Source organism: Anomaloglossus baeobatrachus, chromosome 3 (assembly GCF_048569485.1).
Source record: "Anomaloglossus baeobatrachus isolate aAnoBae1 chromosome 3, aAnoBae1.hap1, whole genome shotgun sequence".
In the NCBI taxonomy this organism is placed as follows: Eukaryota; Metazoa; Chordata; class Amphibia; order Anura; family Aromobatidae; genus Anomaloglossus; species Anomaloglossus baeobatrachus.
The window spans coordinates 392,110,096-392,137,927 of NC_134355.1; the positions used below are offsets into that span (position 1 = coordinate 392,110,096).

The 27,832-nt window shown below is 45.3% G+C and overlaps 1 protein-coding gene across 5 annotated transcripts in view; it reads right to left on the minus strand.

Moving 5' to 3' along the window:
- The window catches only part of FAM135A (family with sequence similarity 135 member A), a 189,833-nt gene that overhangs the window by 88,766 nt on the left and 73,235 nt on the right, over nt 1-27,832 (minus strand). For all 5 annotated transcript variants that reach the window (XM_075340243.1, XM_075340242.1, XM_075340241.1 and 2 more), the window contains exon 4: nt 6,316-6,395. In XM_075340243.1, coding sequence (XP_075196358.1) covers nt 6,316-6,395 — 80 coding nt within the window. The remainder of the gene's footprint in view (nt 1-6,315; nt 6,396-27,832) is intronic.

The window sequence follows — 27,832 nt, forward strand, 5'->3', positions numbered from 1 at the left end:
CATCTAGGATTTACACACTACGACATCGCAAGTGACGCCGGATGTGCGTCACTTTCGATTTGACCCCACCGACACTGCACCTGCGATGTCGTAGTGTGCAATGCCGCCCTTAGAATAGGTCATTAATGTCTGATCGGCCTCGATCAGACACCCCACACTCTCACCAATCAGCTGTTCTCGGTCCTGGCTGCAGCCACTATCAGTTGACAAGGCAACTCCAGAACTGAGCATTTCCGGCCACCTGCTGCTGCCACGAGAACAGCAGATTTGCAAGGGTGTGGGGTGTTTGACTGAGGCCAATTGGACATTAATGACCTATCCTAAGGATAGGCCATCAATGTTAGACTAGTGGTTAACCTCTTTAATGCTGTTTTGTTAGCCTTTTCTGTCCTAAAATGTGAATGCTTCTAGAGATTTTACTGTATATAGGTTTGTTTTCAGTTAAAGGGGTTCTCCAGTTACCAAGTATTGATTACCTATACTTGCCATAGGTCATCAATATTAATTCGGTGGTGGTCTGTCACCAGGTCAGTTGTTATAAGCCTCAGTGACTGTCGGATGTAAACATACTGAACGGAGCTGCAGAGCGTAGCCCTATTCACTGTGAGGCAGCCAGAAAAATGCTCGGGTTCCCCACTGACTTGCATTAGGTTCATTATTCGTGATGAATACCGGAATAGAACATTGGGATTCATTACGAATAGTCCGAACACGAACAGTTACTATTCGCTCATCACTAGTTATAATACATCAGAAATTTTCTATTTAGGTCTGTGAAAAAGCACAACATTCGCTCATCAAAGCGTAAATTACACTGTGATTTCCAGTGTCCATGTGCTACACGTGTTGGGAAAAGAACATACATAAAGCATATGCATGTGTGAAACGTACAACTGGCAGCCATGACTATATGGTGTAGCACAGATGAAGAGTTCTAATATATAACCCTTGCCCAAAGATTCTTACATTATTTATATACTCCATATATTAGATAGAATTCAACACGTTCTGCTATCTACCCTACAGCAAACATATGGGTACCGTATATGAATATAGCCAAGATGGCATGGGAAACAATCATGTAAAAAAATATATAAAGCGTCTCTAGAAAAAATATCTTTGCACTCACAATGGCAAGAAAAATCTGCACATTTACTGAGAGATAACGTTGGTTAATGCTACAAGTGAATAACAATCCTGCGGCACTAGGGCATTGTATATGTAATCGTTTACTGGTTCAGTGTACTGTATAACGGTATTATGAATCTATTCTAAACAGCAGGAGACAAATAGAACAAATAGTTGTTATCCAGTTTGTCAGAAGAATCTATGAAAAAAATGTGTTTCATAATAGACTAGCTAAATGTAAGGAAATTGTATGCCGCATACAAACTGTGCCGTTACCCACTGCTAAATGGCCTGAAAAAAACACAAACACTCTCGTATTGTACATGGATTCTTTGTACACCATTTAGTTACTCCTTAATCTGGGACAAAGCCTCCCATGTTTTTACATAAACTCAGAAATTAGAAATGAATTGAACAATTGCACTTTACGAAGCTTATTTGTACCTCCTGTGACAGATCATGTAGCAATAAAAGGAGTAATGACAGTATACATGTTATGGGAGAATTGTGGGAGTTGACCCATTTACACCAAAAAGCCCTCCCTGACCCAGCCTCAGTGTCTAACTATCGGCCCATATCACTTCTCCCCTATGATTCAAAACTCCTGGAACAGCATGTCAATCTGGAACTGTCCTACCTCTCTTCCAGATCCCTCTTTGACTGTTTACAATCTGGCTTCCGACCCCATCATTCCACTGAAACTGTCCTAACTAAAGTCACCAATGACCTACTAACCACCAAAGCCAAGTGACACTACTTTGTCCTCCTCCTCCTAGACCTGTCCTCTGCCTTTGACACTGTGGACCATTCCCTTCTACTACAGATTCTGTCATCTCTTGGAATCATAGACTTGGCACTGTCCTGGATCATTTCATATCTAATGGACCGGACTTTTAGCGTCTAGTTCTTGGACCCCTGCTGTTCTCCACCTACACCTTCGGCCTGGGACAGCTCAAAGTCCCACGGCTTCCAGTATCAGCTTTATGCTGATGATACAAAGATCTACCTCTCTCAACCGGATAGCACCTCCTTACTAACCAATCTCCCACAATGCCGGTCTGGGCTGCGATTCCATATTTTTTTCTACTCGATTTCTAAAACTTAACATGGAAAAACAGAATTCATTATCTTTACCCCCATCCAACTCTACCACACCACCTGACCTATCCATCAAATTTAATGGCTGCTCACTTTCCACAGTCCCGCGTGCTCGCTGCCTGGCGGTAACCCTCGACACTGCTTTCTCCTTCAAGTCATATATCCAAGACCTTTCCACCTCCCGCTGACTCCAACTCAAAATATATTCCAGATTCGTACATTACTTGACCAAGAATCTGCAAAAACACTAGTGCATTGCCTTCTTATCTCCTGCTTTGACTACTGCAACTTCCTGCTCTTTGGCCTCCCTTCTAACATTCTCGCACCCCTACAGTGTATCCTAAACTCTGCTACATGACTAATCCACCTCTCCTCTCACTATTACTCGGACTCTCCACTCTGCCAATCTCTTCACTGGCTTCCCATTGCTCAAAGACTCCATTTTAAAACACGAACCATGACATACAAAGTCGACCGCAATCTTTCTCCTCCATACATCTGTGACCCAGTTTCCCGGTACTTACTTGCACGCAACCTTCAATCTTCATAAGATCTCCTTCTCTATTCCCCTCGCATCTCATCTTCCCAGAGTCGCATCCTAGATTTCTAACGCGCCTCCCCCATAATCTGGAACTCTCTACCACAACATATCAGACTATCAGCTACGGTGGAAACCTTCAAAAGGAACCTGAAGACCCACCTCTTCTAACAAACCTATAACCTGCAGTAACCCTGAGTCCACTGTGCCACAGTGTGACCAGCTCTACCCTCACCTTCTGTATCCTAACTCATCCCTTGTAGGTCCATCTCTCCTCCTGTACCAGCCTGTTCTTTGAATTGTTCATGATTATTGTACTTGTCCATTTTCCCCCTTTTTCACTTGTAAAGTAACATGGAATAAATGGCGCATTAATAAATAATAATTTACAGCAACAGATACAGTGGGTACGGAAAGTATCAGAACCCTTTAAATCTTTCACTCTTTGCCTCATTGCAGCCATTTGGTAAATTCAAAAAAGTTCATTTTTTTCTCATTAATGTACACTCTGCACCCCATCTTGGCAGAAAAAAACAGAAATGTAGAAATGTTTGCAAATTTAGTAAACAAGAAACATGGTCAAATATTCAGACCCTTTGCTCAGACCCTCATATTTAAGTCACATGCTGTCCATTTCCTTGTGATCCTCCTTGAGATGGTTCTACTCCTTCATTGGAGTCCAGCTGTGTTTATGTAAACTAATAGGTCTTGATTTGGAAAGGCACACTCCTGTCTATATAAGACCTCAGAGCTCACAGTGCATGTCAGACCAAATGATGCTCATGAGGTCGAAGGAACTGCAAAAGGAGCTCAGAGACAGAATTGTGTAAAGGCACAGATCTGGCCAAGGTTACAAAATAATTTCTGCAGTACTCAAAGTCCCTAAGACTACAGTGGCCTCCATAATCCTTAAATGGAAGAACTCTGGGACCACCAGAACTCTTGATAGACCTTGTCGTCCAGACAAACTGAGCAATTGTGGAAGAAGAGCCTTGGTGGGAGAGGTAAAGAAGAACCCCAAGATCACTCTGAGCTCCAGAGATGCAGTAGGGAGATGGGAGAAAGTTCCACAAAGTCAACTATCACTGCAGCCCTCCACCAGTCCGGCCTTTATGGCAGAGTGGCCTGACGGAACCTTCTCGTCAGTGCAAGATATATGAAAGCCCGCATAAAGTTTGCAAAAAAAAAAAAAAACACATGAAGGACTCCCAGACTATGAGAAATAGGATTCTCTGGTCTGATGAGACGAAGACAGAACTTTTTGGTGATAATTCTAAGTGGTATGTGAGGAGAAAACCAGGCACTGCTCATCACCTCCCAATACAATCCCAAAAGTGAAACATGGTGATGACAGCATCATGCTAAAGGGGTGTTTTTCAGCTGCAGGGACAGGATGACTGGTTGCAGTTGAAAGAAAGATGAATGAAGCCAAATACAGAGATATCCTGGAAGGAAATCACTTGCAGAGTGCTCTGGACCTCAGACTTGGCCGAAGGTTCACCTTCCAACAAGACAATGACCCTAAGCACACAGCTAAAATAACAAAGGAGTGGCTTCAGAACAACTCCGTGACCATTCTTGACTGGCCCAGCCAGAGCCCTGACCTAAATCCAATTGAGCATCTCTGGAGAGACATGAAAATTTCTGTCCACCAATGTTCACCATCCAACCTGACAGAACTGGAGAGGATCTATAAGGAAGAATGGCAGAGGATCCCTAAATCCAGGTGTAAAAAACTTGTTGCATCATTCCCAAGAAAATTGATGGCTGTACTAGCTCAAAAGGGTGCTTCTACTCAATACTAAGCAAAGGGTCTGAATATTTATGACCATGTGATATTTCAGTTTTACTTCTTTAATAAATTTGCAAAAATTTCTACATTTCTGTTTTTTTCTGTCAAGATGGGGTGCAGAGTGTACAATTAATGAGGAAAAAAATGAACTTTTTTTAATTTACCAAATGGCTGCAATGAAACGAAAAGTGAAAACTTTAAAGGGGTCTGAATACTTTCCGTACCTACTGTATGTTGTGAACATAGATTCAATTCTGTTCTTAAAGGACTTGTCCAATCAACTTATTAATTAAAAATACTTAGCATTGTCTTCCCTATCAAGTTTCTTAGTACCAACAACCGGCAGAGGTGTCTTGTGAGCGCTGCAGACAATTAGTGGGCCAAATCGGCTGCAGCCTTCACATTCTGTCCACAATAAAAGCGAAGGGAAGCAATGATCATTTGCATGAATTTTCTCCTTATCAATGTTATATAAAAATGTAAGTAGATATATGCAGATTGACTTTCTTATATTGTTAATTGGAGCCCATGACTGGGAATTTATCTGACCCTTTTTCATTTAAGACCTAAAGGTGAATATTCCCTATAAGGCTGCTTTCACACTACGTTTTTTTAACATGCGTCATGAAGGTTTTTTTGCTGTAAAAGCGGATCCTGCTTTTACAGCAAAAAAACGCATGCAAATGCATGTGTTATTTTGCAGGATCCTGTCACTTTAAGTTTATGGGCGGGCATTGGAGTCATGTGATCGGGAGTGAGGGGAACTGAACGTGAAAGACTGGGAGCCGGCTTCTGAGGCTCGTAACCAAGGTAAACATCGGGTAACTTGCTTGGATACCCGATGTTTACGTTGGTTACGAGCATCCGCAGGTGCTAGGAGCCGGGCTGCCTGCACACGTAACGAACGTAAACATCGGGTAACTAAGAGAAGTGCTTTGCTTAGTTACCCAATATTTATCTTGGTTACGAGTGTCCGCAGCTCTCAGGCAGGGTAGAGAGAGGAGAGGGAGGGGGAGAGAGACAGAGAGGGAGGGGGACAGAGAGACTGATCACTCGAGGCTGGTTTCTGGGCATGCTCAGTAGAGCAAGCAGGATCCTGTCTATCAGCATGCCAGCGTTCACATGCGTTTGCGTGCAGTATAGTCAGGATCCAGCAATTTGCAGTATTTGGATGCAGCTCAAAAACGCTACAAGTAGCGTTTTTGAAAAATGTTAAAAAACTGCAAGTCGCTGGATCCTCACTATAACGCTCGCAAACGCAGGTGAACGCATGTTGACGCGAGTCCATTGCAAATGCATTGAAATGAAAACGCATTTGCACTGGATCCGTTTTTGCGTTAAAAAAACGTTCAGGACGCATGTTAAAAAAACGTAGTGTGAAAGCAGCCTAACAAAGTTGTCTTTGAGATCTCTCCTTAATGCAGTTTACACACTACAACAGTGGTAAATGTCAGGCTGATTTTAAGGGTGGGATCAGACGGGGCGACTCCCATATCAGCTGCACTGTCATCGCATCTTCTGGCCATATCCTAAAAGGGGTCAAGGCCGGTTTTCTGCCATAAGACAGATTTCAATGGGATAAAGCAGCCACTTACACATACATTTAGCTTGATACTGTTCTGACTAGATAGAAATGATGTGTAAAGGTGTCCCTAGTTAGCTGAGTGGCAGAACTTCATATTAGCATAGACAGCAGTAATATAGATGGGTAACTAGCAGAAAGGCTGAAGAATCACTACAAGGTGTGACATGTACGAACCTGTGACACGCAGAAGGCTTGCTTCTATTTTGTGTGGAATTCGTGGTGGAATTTTCATAGATGCTCGAAGCTGGTAAAATCTACAGAAATACAAAAGGGTTAATAGGTTCTAGAGTATACAGTTTTTTTTAAGCGCATTAACTTGTGAAAGAGATACGGTAAATACAATCCGAGTAACTTACCCTCTGCAGGTCCGGCAATGCCTCTGTGTTGACATGTTACAGTGCTGACATCACAACTACAACGCTGTGACCACTGCAGCCAATCACCGAGCCCAGCTAATGCACAGTGAATGACTGCAGAGCGCACCTGGCACACAGAACTATTCCGACTATGTCTCTGAGACATTGGCCTCAGTCACTCACCATTTTTTTCACTTATGTAAAAAAGATGGAAGGATATTCAGCGTGCTGGATGAGAATTCACTGTTTGATCAGTGTGTCCGGTTTTACCGTAACAGAGTTTGTCAAGCGTCAAAAATATAAATAAATAAATAAATTACAATGTTTAAAATAAACAGTATATGGATAACATCATGCATAATATCTGTGTGCTGTCTGTGATTTACAAGGACACTTGGCCTTGGGTGATCTTGACCTGTGACTTGGACAAAAAATGGATGTCTCGGTGAAGTTTTTTGCAGACACACTGTACACAAAAAACACAAACATGGGAGCAGCCCCATAGACTAGAGTGGGGATGAAATGATACCCTATAAAGCAGGAGCGGCCCCTACAGTAGACAGTATTTTTCTAATTACTGTTTTATTACCAAACTAATAGAGAGAAAAATATTAGAAGCGTGAATGTAGAGAGTCAATGTGTAGAATTATGAGGGCAATGTATGGGTATGTGCGCACGCTGAGGATTTGATGCAGAAATTTCTGCATCATTTCCACATCTCTTGGCAGGAAAAACACTAAGGCTATGTGCGCACGTTGCGTAATTACATGCAGTTACCCTGCACTTTGTAGCGCAGCGTAACTGCATGCGTCCTGCGTCCCCAGCACAATCTATGAAGATTATGCAGGAGCCGTGAGCACGTGGCGTATTAGAGCGCAGCGCTTCGGCTGCTGCCCGAAGCGTGCGTTCTAAGAAGTGACATGTCACTTCTTCCGTGCGCTTTGCCTGCAGCCCCTGCTCTGTCTATGGGAGGAGCTGCAGGCAGAGCGCATGGAATCAGCTTTTTTTTTTCACTACGGACATTTTCTACAGCGATTAGAAGCGCACGTGTGTGTGAAATTTCTGCAGTGACTGTACGCAACGTGCGCACATAGCCTAAGGCCCCTTTCACATTGCGTTTTTACTTACGTTCAGTGGTTCCGTCGGGGCATCCGTCCAAACCGCCCCTCCCCCCACCCGCAAAACGTGTTTCAGACGCATGCGATGACAGGGCCATTGACTATAATGAAGCAGACTCCGTTAGTGTGTGCTCTGTCTTGCACCATTTTTCCACATATACGTTTTTTGCAGGTGGACAGCCGAACGTAGTCAACCATAGAGCACACGCTAACAGAGTCTGCTCCATTATAGTTAATGGCCCTATCGGTGCATGCGTCCAAAACAAACACGTTTTGCGGGTGGGGGGAGGGGCGGTTCGGACGGATGCCCCAACGGGACCACTGAACGTAAGTAAAAGTGCAATGTGAAAGCAGCCTACGGTGTACGTCCTGTCCACCGGTCGTATGCAGCCAAGCCAATCGAAACACCGGAATGGAGAGCAGCTGCAATATCAGACACATGGATGTGGACTGTTTCTTCAAGAAAGCAGCCATGACTATCTAATTCTGTACAATATTCAATTAAATGGTCTAAAATCCCACTAAGACAGTTGCTGCATCAATCAACCTCATCCATCTTACTAGCCACAGGAACTGACGTAATGTAAGAAAATAGCACTACCCAAGTGTTCAGTGCATGCAAACCAATGCAAGGCATACCAATATGCACAGTAACAGAAGACTCTCTCCAGACAGAAGGGAAATACTTTACATATAAAGTAGAGGAAACGCTCTGCCGCCGCGGTCCTTGGGCTAATCACACATTATGCATTGCAGGACACAGTCACCGGCTTTACAATGCATACATAAAGATAGCGGAACAAGTAGAAGGAAGACGTGATCTGCGGCTACCAACATCTGCCAATTCAAGCCCATTCAGATCACATAAAAAATAGCAGGTGTGGTGCTCAAACCGGCCTATGGCTATTTCATGTGCCCGCACGCTTTCTCAAGACCCCCAAGGCCAGTTTACAGATGACATGTTGAACTTTTAAGAGACTTCTATATGTTTACATTATTTCATATCTCTATAGTTTCTGTATGTATTTGTTATTAATGTATATGATGGATTACATATGTATTTTATTGATATTATTGTACGTGTATATTATTATAAAGAGCTCCTCTGTCCTCATGTCTCCATGTACTATTTTATTTGATGGTAAGAAGATTTTTATATGAATAAAGAATTGTCATTTTATCTTCTGGAAGACGCTGGAATTTTTTTCTATTTGCTTATATTATTATATTGTACTGATCTAAAAGCAAAGAAAGCGCCAACAATACCAAATTTAATCGTAGGGGGCTTCAAAATACAACGGAGACGTTCCAAAAGACGTAATTTGTATGTGCTGCTGCCCCAGTGTCTGGATTAAAGCATGGCTCAGCTTAGCCTATAGGTAGGAGGTATAACCGATATAAACCAAAAAATAAAGCTCCTGTATGGCACCCACTAGCGATCTTGTGATTGCAGTGATTCCATCTTAAAGGGTCTGTCACCAGGTTTTTGTCTGATCTGAAAAGAGCATGATGTAGAGACAAAGACCCTGATCCTAGTGATCTGATCTTACTGAGCTGCTTCCTGCTGTTTTGATACAATCACTGTTTTATCTGCTGCAGATCTGTCAGTTCTTTGAATGCTGAGCATAATGTAACCACACCCCTACCACTGATTGGCAGCTTTTTGTCTACATTATACAATAGGTCGAAAGCTGCCAATCAGTGATGGGGGCAGGGTTAGACTATATGATAAATTCCTGTGTATAAAACAATGATTTTATTCAAGCTGAAGCAAGCAACCCAGTAAGTGACATATTGCTGGAATCAGGATCTCTGCCTCTACATCATGCTGCTCTCAAATTAGTAAAAACCAGGTGACAGATTCCATTTCAGGCGTCCACATAATGCTTTACTTTTATTGCACAGATTCTCCAGTAGTAATGACTACACCAGATGTGTAGGAGAAGACCCGGCAGTGAGATTACCGAGCACGTGTGACCACTGCACTGCCCTGGACACGTTAAGTGAACAACTCAGGGGGAATAATGGGGCAACATAACAGGATGTCGCAGCAACATTACACACAGGAGCAGGTTTATTTTCCTAAATATTCTCAATTTAAAAATGTCCTTTAGCCTGATGTCTCTGGCAACGTCATGCTGATTGACAGCTGATTAAGCCTAATGTTGCGGGGAGCTGGGTGGCATTCAACAGGACATTGGCAGTGATGCCTCATTAACAGAGAAGAGCGGAAGAGAAGGAACTCCTCTGCGGATGTGACGTCCCCGGAAGCAGGAGGATCGCCGCCTGGAACGGTCCTTGACTGCTCTGAGCTGGGAAAGATTGTCACACCGCACAAAAGCTAGGTAGTTATCAACTACCTGCCAATAAGTGATTAGCCGCATAAGAAAAAAAAATAGGTCCTGGATCAACCCTTTAATTAGTAGCTATTCCTTTTCACAAAGGAAACTGGTGCCTACTGAAAGGATCGCCCACAGTAATTCTCAGTTTACAAAGTGGAGAATTAGCTATTTGCAAACCATATTTGTACAAATACAGAAATCCTGCAGCTAAATCATTCATGAAGTGATTTTTCATTTACGGCCACGACAAATGTTCAGTGACTGGATTATAAAATGTATCTGTAATTCTAGCTTTTCCTGCCAGACTAAATAACACCACAAAACATAGCGAGCAGCCTGTAAAGATGAAAGCGGATACCACCAAGAGGACAAATAGCGATCATTGCCAACAGTCTTTCCAGCTACCACTTTAGCATCCCACGATATTTAGAATGGAGATGTGCTGCTCTGTAAGATTACACCTTTCCTGACATTTAACAGTTGTTTCATCATATACAATAACTAGCAGAAGAACACAATCTGCTGAGAACGACTTCACGGGGCCACGTGTGTCGGCTCGGTCACATTCACAGGGGGTTACCGGGACTGGTGCTCAGAAGCTCTTTTCCATAAAAAGTAATTTACGCTTCCAAATGTTATATTTAAGGACTACTATATCTATGTTAGTTATCTACTTTATTTATTTATTTTTATGTGACGTTTTGGGGGCTTTGATATCAATTACTATTTTTCTGGAGTTATTGTCTAAAGTTAGGCACAGTCCATGACTTAAGCTACGGTCTAAAAATAGGCACAGTCCATGACTTAAGCTATGGTCTAAAGTTAGGCACAGTCCATGACTTAAGCTATGGTCTAAAGTTAGGCACAGTCCATGACTTAAGCTACGGTCTAAAAATAGGCACAGTCCATGACTTAAGCTATGGTCTAAAGTTAGGCACAGTCCATGACTTAAGCTATGGTCTAAAGTTAGGCACAGTCCATGACTTAAGCTATGGTCTACAGTTAGGCACAGTCCATGACTTAAGCTATGGTCTAAAGTTAGGCACAGTCCATGACTTAAGCTATGGTCTAAAGATAGGCACAGTCCATGACTTAAGCTATGGTCTAAAGTTAGGCACAGTCCATGACTTAAGCTATGGTCTAAAGTTAGGCACAGACCATGACTTAAGCTACGGTCTAAAGTTAGGCACAGTCCATGACTTAAGCTATGGTCTACAGTTAGGCACAGTCCATGACTTAAGCTATGGTCTAAAGATAGGCACAGTCCATGACTTAAGCTATGGTCTAAAGTTAGGCACAGTCCATGACTTAAGCTACGGTCTAAAGTTAGGCACAGACCATGACTTAAGCTATGGTCTAAAGTTAGGCACAGTCCATGACTTAAGCTATGGTCTAAAGATAGGCACAGTCCATGACTTAAGCTATGGTCTAAAGTTAGGCACAGTCCATGACTTAAGCTATGGTCTAAAGTTAGGCACAGTCCATGACTTAAGCTACGGTCTAAAGTTAGGCACAGTCCATGACTTAAATTAAAGGGGTGGTTCACCCATTTTTTTTTTCCCCCCCAATGATTCTCACTTACCATTATATGCATCTTCTGCATTGGCTTCTGTTTCCATTTCTGGCACTGAGCGGCGCTATCCTGCACGCTCAGTGCCAGTCACATGACCCCCTGGAGCTGTGGCCGCCGGCATCCTCTGACGTCCCGGCATTTCCGGGCTCTCAAACTGGACGGGTACGTCACAGGATGCCGGCGCCACTCACAGTGATTGACTGGGCTGTGGGCGGTGACTACCTGACGTCACAGCCCAGTATCGAGGGGAGGAGCCGGAGGATGCCAGTGTGTGGAGCGGTGAAGGCAGAGCGCGCGCTACCAGCATTCAGCTGTGGGAGGTACGGGGCGCCAGTGTGGAGTACAGGGGGGGTTTCTCCAACTGAAATCCCCCCTGTCACGCAAGTATGTGATCACACTGTCCACCCGCCCGCTGTGCTCAGCTGTCAGGAGAGCGGGCGGTGTCGGCAGTGTGATCATATACTCCCACCAGCAGCACAGGTGACCGGACGCGGAGTGAGTGTGTATGTGTATGTCATACTCACCTGTCTGCAGGGTCCGGGTGCCATGCCTGCTTCCAGCCCCTGTCCCGGTCCCGCCGCTCTGGCTGTGTGCAGTCTCCCCGGGGCAGGACCTTGCTTGCAGGACCTGGCGGTGGATCACCTGATGCAGTCACCTGACGCATCAGCTGATCGTAGTCTCGCCGGCTTTTTCGCGCCCAGCCGGCTATCAGCTGATCCTGCTGTCAGGGGACTTCATCAGCTGATTACCGGCCGCTCCTGCAGCGATGGGACAGGATCAGACTCCTGTCCAATCGATCGCTCCAGGAGCTGCCAGTAATCACCACAGCACATAAGTGAGTATGTATTTTATTTTTTTTTTTTGGCACTGATGCATCAGCTGATTGTATAATCGGCTTTTATACAATCAGCTGATGTGTGATGTGATTCAGGCACTTGATCCTGACACATCATCTGATCGCTTTGCCTTCCAGCAAACCGATCAGATGATATTGGATCCGGATTGGACGGCGCGGGACCCTAACCCAGGATTACTGCGGAGGGGGGTTTATTTCAATAAAGATGGAGTCACTAATTGTGTTGTGTTTTATTTCTAATAAAAATATTTTTCTGTGCGTTGTTTTTTTTTTATCATTACTAGAAATTCATGGTGGCCATGTCTAATATTGGCGTGACACCATGAATTTCGGGCTTAGGGCTAGCTGATAATATACAGCTAGCCCTAACTCCATTATTACCCGGCTAGCCACCCGGCATCAGGGCAGCTGGAAGAGTTGGATACAGCGCCAGAAGATGGCGCTTCTATGAAAGCGCCATTTTCTGGGGTGGTTGCGGACTGCAATTCGCAGTGGGGGTGCCCAGAAAGCTTGAGCACCCTTCACTGTGGATTCCATTCCCCAGCTGCCTAGTTGTACCCGGCTGGACACCAAAATTAGGCGAAGCCCACGTCATTTTTTTTTTAAAATTATTTCATGAAATTCATGAAATAATTAAAAAAAAAAAAAGGGCTTCTCTATATTTTTGGTTCCCAGCCGGGTACAAATAGGCAGCTGGGGGTTGGGGGCAGCCCGTACCTGCCTGCTGTACCCGGCTAGCATACAAAATATGGCGAAGCCCACGTCATTTTTTTTTTCTCTTTTTTGGCAAAAAACTGCATACAGTCCGGGATGGAGTATGCTGAGCCTTGTAGTTCTGCAGCTGCTGTCTGCTCTCCTGCATACACTAGTGAATGGAGGATGCTGAGCCTTGTAGTTCTGCAGCTGCTGGCTGTCCTTTCTAAGGGGGCGGTTTGTGCGGCGTCAGACAGCAGCCGTCCAATAGAAGCGGAGGGGCAAAGAGCAGCCGTATGAAAGTCACGCCCACCTCGTTTCCAGAGGACGCAGGGACGGTGTTGTTTGTCGGTCCCGGGGTGTCACACGTAGCGATGGAACGTCAGGAACGACGAACAACCAAATGAGCAACGATATTTGGAAAATGAACGACGTGTCACTTAAAAAGAAGAGATTTGGTGATTTGATAACAAAGTCACGGTAGATATATGTAAATTTGTCACAGGTTTGGCTGCAGATTTCAATTTGTGCTTTGCAAAAGAAAGATTAAATTGGTGATGAACATCTGCACTTCAGGTCACTTTATGCACATACGGATTTATGCTCGGAATCCAAGCAAATGGTTACACAGCACGTGGATAAGATTTGTGGTTTCTGAAATAAGGGGAAGAAAAGCAGCAGCATATTCACCAGTAGGCACACCCTTACGACGAGTACAACTTACAATTATTAGTGTAACTTGTGAGACCACCATGTTACTAAGCCTCTATGAGGTGCACAGATGATTTTGCCAACTATCCCATGAAAATTATAATGGACATATTTATCAATGCATGCTACTAATTAAAGGGAACCTGTCAGCAGGATTTCACCCCCACAAACTATTTATATGGCCATTATCTGATTCAAAACAAATCCAGAAATACCTTTACATGGCCACTTCACTCCTCCATTACTAAGAAATCAGCAATTCAATTGATATGAAAATTAATCCGAAGAGCTAATTGTACATATGAAGCCACTGTCACTCCAACTGAGTGACTGCAAGGAAAGGAGTCATAGTGAAGTAGGAGCAGTTGGGTCTGGGTGAAGAATATGGTTTTATTAACTCAAAAAGAGGCATTAGTTTGATAGGGACCCAACAAAAAGAGGACGCCTTACCAGCCATTTTTGTGTGCGAAGTAATTCAATTTTTGCATGTTTTTCATAGCAGTAATGCATGGCTATATTCCCTTATTCACTGTTCCACATATCTTGTCGCTATAGAGTGCAACTGTCTCTTTTTTGTTACTGGGTGAGGAATAGAGCTGGAGTGACAGAAGCTTCAGATCTATTATATTCCTTCAGCCTCATTTGCATATTAATTGAAGCGCTGATTTCTCAGAACGGACTGGTCACGTAAAGGTATTGTTTGACTTTTCTTTAAAAGCTCCGAATAGTTTGGAAGGTGAAATTCTGCTGGCAGATTCCCTGTAAAATAATTTAGTACTCCAAAGAAAAAAACACTAGATTCATTAGAATAGAGCCTTTTACTCTATAAAATACATATTTTTTTTTTTGCTTTAGAAAAGTGAATGCTGTAATTTATGGATGCAAATAACTTTTGATTGTGGCAATCAAATATAATTTTAATATGAATAAAACTTTTGTGCATTTAAGACGGCTCTCAGACGCTTTCTAGCACACTGTTTGCTAAAGGATGCAGGCTGCTCAGTGGTGAACACACAGTGGTATTTATATAGTAAAAGCAAAAACATCTCTATAAGCCAAACTGAACTAAAACAGCTTGCTCTATTAAATGAATAAATAAAATACAGATTGCAGGAAGCATAGTAACCTCCTTGACTTCTATGCTGGGCACATTAAAGGGAATCTATCACCAGGTTTTTGCTCCCCCATCTGAGAGCAGCATAATGTAGAGACAGAGACCCTGATTCCTGAGATGTGTCACTTACGGAGCGGTTTGCTATCATTCTGATAAAATCAATGTTTTCTCTGCTGCAGATCTAGCAGTTATACAGAGCTCATGAATATGATGGACTACCTGGCAGCAGGTCAAGTAGTCCTCTAATAATAATCTCCTGCTGATTAATCAGTGATGTTATCAAAACTACACTAAGCAGCCCAGTAAATGACAACGATGGAATCAGGATCTCTGCCCCTACATTATGCTGCTCTCAGATTAGGTGACATTTTTGTGTACTCACCATAAAATGTCTTCCTTGGAGCCTTTCATTGGGGGACACAGACAGTGGGTATTATGATTTCTCCAGGGAGGCGTGACACTAGATTGAAAAAGAGTTAGCTCCTCCTCCCACAGCATATAACCCCAGCTAGGCGGGAACTAGCTCAGTTTGGTGTAAAAGCAGTAGGAGAAGGACAACCAAAACCACAAGTGTGGGAGCTGTGTCCCCCAATGAAAGGCTCCAAGGAAGACATTTTACGGTGAGTACACAAAAATGTCCTTTCCTTTCTCGCCTTTTCATTGGGGGGCACAGACAGTGGGACATCCCAAAGCAGTCCCTGGGTGGGAACTTAACTATTAACAGTGTATAACATCAGACTAAGAGCTGACAAACGACTGCAACTGCAGTGAACATATATCAACACTGTCAAAAAACCGAGCAGTGGCCACTTATAAATGGGCCACTGCCGCCTGAAGGACTTGTCTTCCAAGAGCAGTATCCGCATAAGCATGCGTATGCACTCTGTAGAATTTTGTAAACGTGTGCACACTGGACCAGGTAGCAGCCTTGCAAAGTTGGGCCGCCGAAGCCTGATGGCGGATAGCCCAGGAAGCACCCACTGCTCGCGTAGAGTGGGCCCGCACAGATTGAGGGGGAACAACACCTCGTGCTTTGTATGCCTCACAGATGGCAGTCCTAATCCTATCGAGAAATCGTGGATTTAGAAGCCTGGTTGCCCTTTTTGTATCCTTCTGAGAGGACGAAGAGGGCATCAGACTTGCGCAACGGCGCTGTTCTGGAGATGTAGATCCGCAGAGCCGTGACGAGATCTAGAGTGTGAAGGGCATTTTCAAAGGAGTGGACCGGGGCCGGGCAGAATGACGGTAACACAATGTCCTCGTTTAAGTGGAAAGAAGATACGATCTTCGGAAGAAAGGCGGGGGAAGGCCGAAGAACCACCTTATCATGATGGAATATCAGGTAAGGTGAGCGACAGGAAAGAGCCGCTAGTTCGGACACTCGCCTGATAGAGGTAATGGCGACTAAAATGGCAACCTTCCAGGACAGCCGTTGAAGAGAGATTTCTCTCAGAGGTTCGAAGGGAGGAAGCTGAAGAGGTCCGAGAACTAGATTCTGATCCCAGGGATCTAAGGGGTGGCGATAAGGAGGGACCAAATGCGCTACCCCTTGAAGAAAGGTACGGACCTGAGGGCGAGAAGCCAGCTGCTTCTGGAAAAATATTGACAAGGCAGAAACTTGTCCTTTAAAGGGCACTGAGAGCAAGTCCCGAGTCCAGACCGTCTTGCAGAAAGGCAAGAACATTAGGGATTGAAAAGGTAAGGGGCGACCGAGTATGATGGTCACACCAGGAAAGATAGGTCTTCCAGGTCCTGTGATAGATACTGGCGGAGGAGGGCTTCCGAACATTAAGCATGGTATGGACTATCTTAGAAGAAAACCTGATTTGGCTAGAATCAAGGATTCAAGCGCCACGCCGTCAAATGCAGCTGTGCTGTATTCTGGTGGAATATTGGACCTTGGGACAGAAGATCCAGGCGGTCGGGAAGACGCCAGGGAGTGTCGCCGAGCAGTTGGAGAAGCTCTGGGTACCAGGCTCTCCTGGTGTAGTCCGGGGCCACGAGGATCACCGGGATTCCCTCCGCTTTGATTTTCTTGTTTACTCTCGGAATGAGAGGAAACGGAGGGAAGATGTAGGGTAGGCAAAACTGTGCCCACGGAAAAACTAGGGCGTCGGAGCCGATCGCTAGCGGATCTCTCGACCGGGATATGAAGGGACGTATTTTGGCGTTCATCCGAGACGCCATGAGGTCCACATCTGGGAGTCCCCAACGAAGAGTGATCTGATGGAACACTTCGTCGTGGAGGGACCATTCCCCTGCCGCTAGACCGTGCCTGCTGAGAAAGTCTGCGGCCCAGTTGTCTACCCCTGGAATATGGACAGCTGAAATAATGGGGATGTGCTTCTCTGCCCAAAGAAGAATCCTGGATACTTCCTTCATCGCTGCCTTGCTGCGAGTTCCTCCCTGACGGTTGATGTAAGCCACAGCCGTGGCATTGTCTGACTGAATCCGAATAGGGAGGCCCAATAGTAAGGGTTGAAAATTCTGAAGGGCCAAAAATATGGCTCTGATCTCCAGAACATTGATGTGCTGGGAGCGCTTGGAAGGAGACCAGCGTCCGTGAACAGTGTGGTGGAGAAACACCGCCCCCCAGCCTATCAGGCTGGCATCCGTCGTGACATCTTGCCAGTGGACCGGACGGAAGGATTTCCCTTGAGATAGGGATGAAGCTTGAGTCCACCAGACGAGGGAGATGAGCGCAGACCGAGATAGGCGGACTGACCGGTCTAGGGAAGCTGGATTCTTGTCCCAGAAGGATAAAAGATCCAGTTGTAGAGGGCGCAGATGGAATTGGGCAAAGGACACGGCTTCTATGACCGCCACCATCTTGCCTAACACACTCATTCCATTCCAAAGGGATGTGTGACGGAGAGAGCAGAGGGATTGGGCGGCCCAGATCAGGGAAGACCTCTTGTTTTCTGGAAGAAAAACCCGGGACTGAGCCGTGTCTATCAGCATACCTAAAAAGGTGATGCGCTGATGAGGAATGAGGGATGACTTGTTGACGTTGATAAGCTACCCTAGCCTTGACAGCGTGTCTAGGCAAATCTGCACGCTTTCTGAGCAAACTTGAAGAGAGCTCCCTTTGACAAGAAGGTCGTCCAAATAAGGAACGACCAGGATGCCTCTGGGGTGTAAAATGGACATGACGGCCGCCATGACCTTTGTGAAGACCCGAGGCGCAGTGGCCATCCCAAAGGGGAGGGCCCTGAATTGGAAATGACAGTGTTCTATGGCAAAACGAAGGAACCGTTGATGAGAGACACATATGGGAATGTGTAAATAAGCATCTTGAACGTCTATGGAAGCTAGGAATTCTCCAGGTTCCATGGCGGCTAGCACTGCTCTCAATGATTCCATTCGGAAAGTTCGAATCCGTACGAATTTGTTCAGCCGTTTGAGGTCCAAGATAGGGCGGACAGAGCCATCTTTTTTGGGAACGACAAAAAGGTTTGCTTTCTGTAAAGAGGCTATGGCCTGAAATAACGCCTGGCTTTGCGTTTTGGACTTTGGAAGATGAGAACGCAGAAACCTGTTTGCCGGCAGGGAATGGAAAGCGATCTTGTAACCTGAGGTGACGATTTCTCGAACCCAAGCATCGTGAGTGTGGTCTAGGTAGATATCCCGAAAAAGCATAAGCCGCCCTCCAACAGGAGTCGGCTCTGAGGGATACCTGGCGTCATGCTGAGGGGGCCTGTACAGAGCGAGGTCCTTTGGGTTTAGGTTGCTTGGAGTGGGAACGCCAGGAAGAGCCCCTTGAGGGACCGGATCCTCGATCTGAGCGTTGGGATGATCCTTGGGCTGATGGTTTTTGGGGGGCAGGCCGAAAGGACTGCCTGCGCCAAGGAGATTTTTAAAAATTCCTGGATACAGGCCGCTTTTGAGGTAGAATGTACTTTTACCACCCGTCGTCTCAGAGGTGAGTTTGTCCAAGGATTCTCCAAACAGACGCAGGCCATGGAAGGGGAGTGTGGACAGGGATTTCTTGGAGGCACTGTCCACATTCCATATTTTTAGCTAAAGGACTCTGTGGGCAAAGACAGCATTGGCCGCCGTTAGGGCTGACAAACTAGCTGCATCTAGGGAGCCGTGAAAAAAATAATTAGAGGCTAGAGAGAAAAAAATCAAGGATCTCAAAAGCCGCCGGGGGGAACATTACAAGCGCGAAGCATCCTGCGTAGGTTCTTGCTCCACACACCCATAGCTCTCGCGACCCATGTTAAGGCAAACAGGGGGCGAAGAGAGGAGCCCGAAGCCTGGAAAATAGATTTGACCGCAGCATCAACTGCGCGGTCGGACAAGTCCTTGAGAGACGCGTTGTCTGAAACAGACATGACCGTGTGTTTAGCCAGTCTGGATACTGGCGGATCCACAATGGGTGGTACTGACCAGGCCTAGCCATTTCAGAGGGAAAGGGATAAGCGAAAGAAGAGAAGGGTTTTTTATTAAACCTTCTATCAGGGTGATCCCACCGTTTAGATATAATTTGCCAAAAAAACGGATCCTGGGCAAAGGACTTAGGAGGCTTCTTGGGCCGCTTGATTGCCGACTGAGACGTCGGGTCAGGAGGCTGATCAGAGATCGACAGAGAGTGATTGACAGACGAAATTAGTGTGTCTTCTATATGCCTAGACTCAGAAAGGACATCTGAATCAGAGTCAGAGTCTTGAGAATCGTGATTACTAAAAGTCACGGAACTTCGGTCAGACTGACTATCGTCCGAGTCGGATGAGGCGTAGAGGTCGCAATGGCGCCCTTTGGAAACAGCCTTTCTACGTCCTGGGGAAGAGGGACCAGACGAAGCAGGCAGGCTCCTCTGAGGGAGCTGGGCCGGGGGAAGGCTATGGGAGCCTGAGGACGGCTGGGATATCTGAGCGGCAAGGTCATCTAACCTTTTAGACATTAGAAGAGCCCATGCAGGCATTACGTCATCAGACGGGGGTGCTGCCTGGCCAGTGGCCGGAGCAGAATCCAAAGACTGCACGGCATCCTGGTCCGGCAACGGGGTCTGTTGTGCCACGGTAGTAGGGGCATCACAGCCCTGGCATAGTGGATAGCTTCGGCCATTAGAAAACGAGCGCCCACAGGTGGTACAGGCATAGTACAGGCCCGTAGAGGACGTCTGGGAAGGTTTATCACCCTTGCGGTTACGCATGTCAGCAATAGAGTCCTACAGCCCTATAGGGATAGAGTTATATGAGTTAGGAGCCACTAGCAGTATTATAAAGTGACTGCTATGCACAGCCGTATATACCGATAGCAAATGGCATATACTGTCAAACAGTCGGCATATACCTGCAGGCAGAGCCAGTATATTCCGCTAATAGCTGATATACACCGCTAACCAGCAGGCACACACTGCTAGAGAGACAGCGATATACCGCTAAGCAGAGCGGTATATAGTGCTGCAGAAGTGCAGAGCCAAGGAGGCGATCTCACCCGTGTCTGCTCCCCACGTGGAAAATGGCGTCCAGCGTTCCTGGCAGCATGGAGGAGTGAGACGGCCCCCGGAGGCTGATTGCTTCCAGGGCTGGGACTAACGTGACGGCCAATCAGAGGAGAGCCGCTGCGACTGAGGGAGCGGCTCCCATGGCAGTGAGAGGGGGCGCTGCTAGAATGCAGGCCGACGCCGGGGGCTAAATTAATGAGGCTCCCCGAGATAACGGCCTGCATCGCCCCACCGGCGCCTTTTCAGGCGGCGGTTTGGATACAGGGGACAGATGACTCGTTGTCTCCTTACCTGCTCCTGCCTCTGTCTGAAGACGCGTCGGTCCGGTGATGTGGGGATCTCGGGGACGCATCTTCGGCTCAAGGCTGAAGCAGGTCCTCGGCTCTGCTTAGCCCTCTGGAGCTACCTTGGTGTGAGGTGCTTCCAGGGAGCCTGAAGGGGTACGCAGACCCGACCACTTGGGTGCGAGGGAAGACTGACGGCTTGTGCACGCCAGGTTTCCTCTGCCCGTACGCGGGGGGGAACGAGGGTGGCAAGGCACCCCGGTATTGCCCCATAATCAAAAATAGAAAGATTAAGAAAGAAACAAAAATAAAACAAAATAAGCTGGCCTAAGGCACCTAGTAGAGTTCAGGCCAGACATGTCAGCCTCCCTGCTGACACTAGAAAAAACTGAGCTAGTTTCCTGCCTAGCTAGGGTATATGCTGTGGGGAAAGGAGCTAACACTTTTTCAAATCTAGCGTCACGCCTCCCTGGAGACATCATAATACTCACTGTGTCCCCCAATGAAAAGGCGAGAAAGGAACCTGCTGACAGATTCCCTTTAATGGGACACCTAGTATCACACCTTCTCTACAATGCATTCTGACTACTACATACACTTCTGTAGCATGGAGCCATATTACACAGATACCAGTGAGATCCCAAGTTCTGATCATGGAAACACTGCTATTTTGAGCAGTATATCTGCAGCCTTTAATAGTTCAAGCAAAGTGGATAGGATTTCATGAAAACCCACTGTGTGTTTGTAGAACTGTGTGGAGCCTGAAAAACGCATGTAAAAATGAAAGTGTTTTTAAGTGCAGAATCCCATGGTGCCTACATTAAAACAGCATACACTGTGTGACATCTGCACCATGAAAGCCTTAAAAAAAAAAAAAAAAGTATCAGGAAAAACTGAAAAAAAAACCCAAAAAACAATCATTTCAATCTTTTCATTGTTTTGTGCAAACACCCACTGAAAAATGCAGTGTAAAATGTCTTTGCACATGGGAGAATGGTCTAAGCCCTAACAGCACGATAAGGCCCTGTGCACACTAGAAAAAGGATTTTTCTCAAGAATTTTTTTTGAGTCTGAAAGATTACCACACTTGGGTTCAAAAAACACACCAATAACGCACTGAAAAACGCATGCGTTTTTACCGCGGGTTGGTCCCTGCGGTTTTTTACCATTATCTATGGCAAAAAATGCAGGTACCTGCAGAAAAGAAGTGACATGCACATTCTTTTTGTCAAGAAATTCTGCAGAAAATGTTCTTGAGAAAAAAAACGCAGTGTGCGCACAGCTATTTTTATTTCCATAGGTGTTGCTGGGGAATTTCTGCAGAAAGGTTACAACCATTTTCTCAAGAAATTTCTGCAGCAAAAACGCAAAAAAACGTGGCTAAAAACGCAGTGTGCGCACAGGGCGTAAAGGATGGAAATGATGCCGCTTTTCTGTGCCAGTTTGCTCAGGGAAAAGCTCTAGTGAAATATTGGTAAGTTGAGTACACTTTTAGACAAATTGCTACTGCGATTTTGGCAGAATTGCGGCGGAAAGTATCAACAGCAAATTTTAATGGACCTATCCATACACTGCTAACTTTTTCCATTACATCCAGAAAAAAAAACTAAATATGAGGAAAAACTAAAATAAAAAAACAGTACAGACCAAACGTTTGGACACACCTTCTCATTCAAAGAGTTTTCTTTATTTTCAGGACGCTGAAAACTGTAGATTCACATTGAAGGCATCACGACTATGAATTGACACATGTGGAATAAAATACTTAACAAAAAAGTGTGAAACAACTGAAAATATGTCTTATATTCTAGGTTCTTCAAAGTAGCCACCTTTTGCTTGGATTACTGCTTTGCACACTCTTGGCATTCTCTTGATGGTCTTCAAGAGGTAGTCATCGGAAATTGTCTTCCAACAGTCTTGAAGGAGTTCTCAGAGATGCTTAGCACTTGTTGGCCCTTTTGCCTTCACTCTGCGGTCCAGCTCACCCCAAACCATCTCGATTGGGTTCAGGTCTGGTTACTGTGGAGGCCAGGTCATCTGGCGTAGCACCCCATCACTCTCCTTCTTAAGCTGGTGTCACACACAGCGACAACGACGTCGCTGCTAGTACGTCACCATTTTCTGTGATGTTGCAGCGACGTCCCGTCGCTGTCGCTGTGTGTGACATCCAGCAACGACCTGGCCCCTGCTGTGAGGTCGCCGGTCGTTGCTGAATGTGCAGCTTCATTTTTTGGTCGTCACTCTCCCGCTGTGACACACACATCGCTGTGTGTGACAGCGAGAGAGCGACGAAATGAAGCGAGCAGGGAGCAGGAGCCGGCGTCTGGCAGGTGCGGTAAGCTGTAACCAGCGTAAACATCGGGTAACCAAGGGAAGACCTTTCCCTGGTTACCCGATATTTACCTTCGTTACCAGCCTCCGCTCTTGCTGCCAGTGCCGGCTCCTGCTCTGTGCACATGTGGCTGCAGTACACATCGGGTAATTAACCCGATGTATACTGTAGCAAGGAGAGCAAGGAGCCAGCGCTATGCAGTGTGCGCGGCTCCCTGCTCTCTGCACTATGACATGTAGCTGCAGTACACATCGGGTTAATTAACCCGATGTGTACTGTACCTAGGAGAGCAAGGAGCCAGCGCTAAGCGCGGCTCCCTGCTCTCTGCACATGTAGCGACGTTATGATCGCTGCTGCGTCGCTGTGTTTGACAGCTAAGCAGCGATCATAACAGCGACTTACAAGGTCGCTGTTACGTCACAGAAAATGGTGACGTAACAGCGACGTCGTTGTCGCTGTCGCTTAGTGTGAACCCAGCTTTAGTCAAATAGCTCTTACACAGCCTGGAGGTGTGTTTGGGGTCATTGTCCTGTTGAAAAATAAGGATGGTCCAACTAAACGAAAACCAGATGGAATAGCATGCCGCTGCAAGATGCTGTGGTAGGCATGCTGGTTCAGTATGCCTTCAATTTTGAATAAATCCCCAACAGTGTCACCAGCAAAGCACTCCCACACCATCACACCTCCTCCTCCATGCTTCACGGTGGGAACTAGCCATGTAGAGTCCATCCGTTCACCTTTTTCTGCGTCGCACAAAGACACGGTGGCTGGATTCAAAGATCTCAAATTTGGAGAGCAGGGAGCCAGCGCTAAGCGGTGTGCGCTGCTCCCTGCTCTGTGCACATTTAGCTGCAGCACACATTGGGTAATTAACCCGATGTGTGCTGTAACTAGGAGAGCAGGGAGCCAGCGCTCAGTGTGCGCTGCTCCCTGCTCTCTGCACGTGTAGCTGCGTGCGCTGGTAACCAAGGTAAATATCGGGTTGGTTACCCGATATTAACCTTAGTTACCAAGCGCAGCATCTTCCACGCGGCGCTGGGGGCTGGTCACTGGTTGCTGGTGAGCTCACCAGCAACTCGTGTAGCGACGCTCCAGCGATCCCTGCCAGGTCAGGTTGCTGGTGGGATCGCTGGAGCGTCGCAGTGTGACATCTCACCAGCAACCTCCTAGCAACCTACCAGCGATCCCTATCGTTGTTGGGATCGCTGGTAAGTTGTTTAGTGTGACTGGACCTTAAGGGTTTAGGACTTATAGCTCTTTAATTTATCTCTCTTTTTCAAGGACCAAAAGTAATTGGACAATTATCTCAAAATGGGCTGCACGGGCTATTCCTTGTTGACCCATGATCAATGAAAGCACTACATTATGCAAAATAAAAAAAAATGAAGAGAGTTTAGTTTACTGTTATGTTTGGGAACTCAAAAAAACCTAGACGTCCACAGAAGACAACAGTGGTGGAAGATTGCAGAATCCTTTCTGTAGTGAAGAAGAATCCCTTCACAACATCCACCCAAGTGAGGAACAACTCTCCAGGAAGTGGGTGTTTCAGTATTTAAGTCTACCATAAAGAGAAGACTTCATGAGAGCAAAACAGAGGGATCACCACAAGGTGCATACCATTAACCCCTTAATGACGGAGCTAATTTTCACCTTAATGACCAGACCAAATTTTGCAATTCTGACCAGTGTCCCTTCATGAGGTTATAACTCTGGAACGCTTCAACGGATCCTGGTGATTTTGAGATTGTTTTTTCGTCACATATTGGACTTCATGTTAGTACCAAATTTAGGACAATATTTTTTGCGTTTATGAAAAAAATTGAATTTTGGCAAAAATTTTGAAAATTTAGCAATTTTCAACTTTTGAATTTTTATACCGTTAAACCAGAGATTTCTGTGACACAAAATAGTTAATAAATAACATTTCCCACTTATCTACTTTACATAAGCACAATTTTGGAAACAAAATTTTTTTTTGTTAGGAAGTTAGAAGAGTTCAAAGTTTATCAGCGATTTCTCATTTTTACATCAAAATTTACAAAACCATTTTTTTAGGGACCACATCATATTTGAAGTGACTTCGATAGGCCTAGATGACAGAAAATACCCAAAAGTGACACCATTCTAAAAACTGCACCCCCCAAAGTACTCAAAATCACATTCAAGAAGTTTATTAACCCTTCAGGTGCTTCACATGAACAAAAGCAATGTGGAATGAAAAAAAGCAAAAATTAAATTTTACCTAAAAATGTTGCTCTAACCCAAATTTATTCACTTTTAGAAGAAATAACACAACAAAATGGACCACAAAACTTGTTCCCCACTTTGTTATGAACGCACTGATACTCCACATGTGGTCAGAAACCTCTGTTTGGACAAATGGGAGGGCTCGGAACAGAAGGAGCAATATTTGAATTTTGGAAAGCAAATTTGGCTGAAATAGATTGCGGGCACCATGTTGCATTTACAGGTCCGCTAAGGTACCTAAACAGAAGAAACCCCTCACAAGTGATGCCATTTAAGAAACTAGACCCCTCAAGGCTTCTATCTAGGGGTATAGTGAGCATTTTGGATCCACAGGTACTTCACAGATTTTGTTAACGTTACGTTGTCATATTGAAAAGTTTAATAATTTTCTCAAAAATGTTGCTTTAGCATCAATTTTCTCACTTTTACAAGAGGTAAATCCAAAAATTTGACCTCAATGTTTGTTACCCACTTTTTTATGAGCGCGATGATATCTCACATGTGGTCTGCAAACCTTTGTTTGGACAAATGGGAGGGCTTGGAACGGAAGGAACAATATTTGAATTTTGGAAAGGAAATTTGGCTGAAAAAGATTGCGGGCACCATATCGCATTTGGAGGTCCCCTAAGGTACCTAAACAGCAGAAACCCCGCACAAGTGACCCCATTTTGGAAACTAGGCCCCTCAAGGAATTTATCTAAATGTTTGGTGAGTACCCTGAACCCCCAGGTGCTTCACAGAATTTTATAACGTTGAGCCATGAAAATAAAAAATAAAATTTTACCACAAAATTGTTATTTCAACCAGGTAGCTTTTTTTTCACAAGGGTAACAGGAAAAAAATCACCATGAAATTTATTGTGCAATTTCTCCTGAGTTTGGCGATACCTTATATGTGGTGGAAATCAACTGCTTGGGCGCATGACAGGGCTCGGAAGGGAATGAGCGCCATTTGACTGCAAAATTGGCTGGAATCAATAGCGGACGCCATGTTGCATTAGGAGAGCCCCTGAGGTGTCTATACAGTGAAGCTCCTTAACATGTGGCCCCATTTTGGAAAATAGACCCCTGAAGGAATTTATCTAGATGTTTGGTGAGTACCCTGAACCCTCAGGTGCTTCACAGAAGTTTATAATGTTGAGCTGTGAAAATAATAAAATACATTTTTACCACAAAATTGTTACTTCAACCAGGTAGCTTCTATTTTTTACAAGTGTAAAAGGAAAAAATTCAGCATAAGATTTATTGTGCAATTTCTCCTGAGTATGCTGATACCTTATGTGTGGTGGAAATCAACTGTTTGGGTGCACAGCAGGGCTCGGAAGGGAAGGAGCGCCATTTGACTGCACAATTGGCTGGAATCATTAGCGGACGCTATGTCGCATTTGGAAAGCCCCTAAGGTGCCTAAACAGTGGAGGTCCCCCACAAGTGACCCCATTCTGGAAACAAGACACCTCAAGGCTTTTATCTAGGTGTATATTGAGCAGTTTGAATCCAAGAGTACTTCACAGAATTTGATAAGCTTAGGTTGCCATATTGAAAATTTTCATTTTTTTCACAGAAATGTTGCTTTAGCATCATATTTCTTACTTTTTCAAGAGGCAACAACAAACCGTGGACCCCACAGGTTGTTATCCAATGTCTTAAGAGCACAGGGATACCCCACATGTGGCCAAAAACCTCTGTTTGGATAAATGGGAGGGCTTGGAATGGAAGGAGCACCATTTGAATCCTGGAAAAGTTGAAATAAATTGCGGGCACCATGTCACATTAGCAGGGCCCCTTGGGTACCTATACAGCAGAAACCCCCCACAAGTGACCCCATATTGGAAACTGGATTTTATTCAGGAGTATAGTAAGCATTTTGAATCCACAGGTACTTCACAAAAATGTTGCTGTAGCAACAATATTCTCACTGTTAGGCTATGTGGCCATGATCCAGCGACACGGCGTCTAGTACACAGTGTCAGCCTTCCTGCAGAGATGTGAGTGTTGTCCACGGGAGAACGCAGCTGCCCATGCCCACGATTTGGGTTCAGGCTGCTGTGGAGCTCTATGCTACCTGCAGAGAACACTCTTGTCTCCGCAGCATAAATTGACATGCTGAGGCTCGGGAAGCTGCACCACAGGTCAGTGTATGCTGCGGAGAAAAGAAGCACATTGGGCATAGGATTTCTAAAAATTCTTCCACTGTGCTTCTACTGCACAACGCAGCGTTATGGACGCAGGGAAAACACTCTGCGCCCAAAACTCTGCAAACCCTGATCGTGGGCACACAGCCTAAAATGCTACAATGGATGAATGGATAGATGTCAAACATATATAACGTCCCACCCCCCTGCATATTCTAAGCTGGCGCCCTTTAGTGCCTTTCATGTGGCACTAAAGGGTGCCTAGCCTTGTATTTAGCCCCCCAAAAAATTAATAATTAAAATAAACGACGTGGGGTCCCCCCTATTTTTGATAGCCAGCTAGGGTAAAGCAGACAGCTGTAGCCTGCAAACCACAGCTGACAGCTTCACCTTGGCTGGTGATCAATTTGGAGGGCTCCCCAGGCATTTTTTTAAAAAAAAAAAAAAAAAAAAAACAAACGTGGGGTCCCCCCCCAAATTA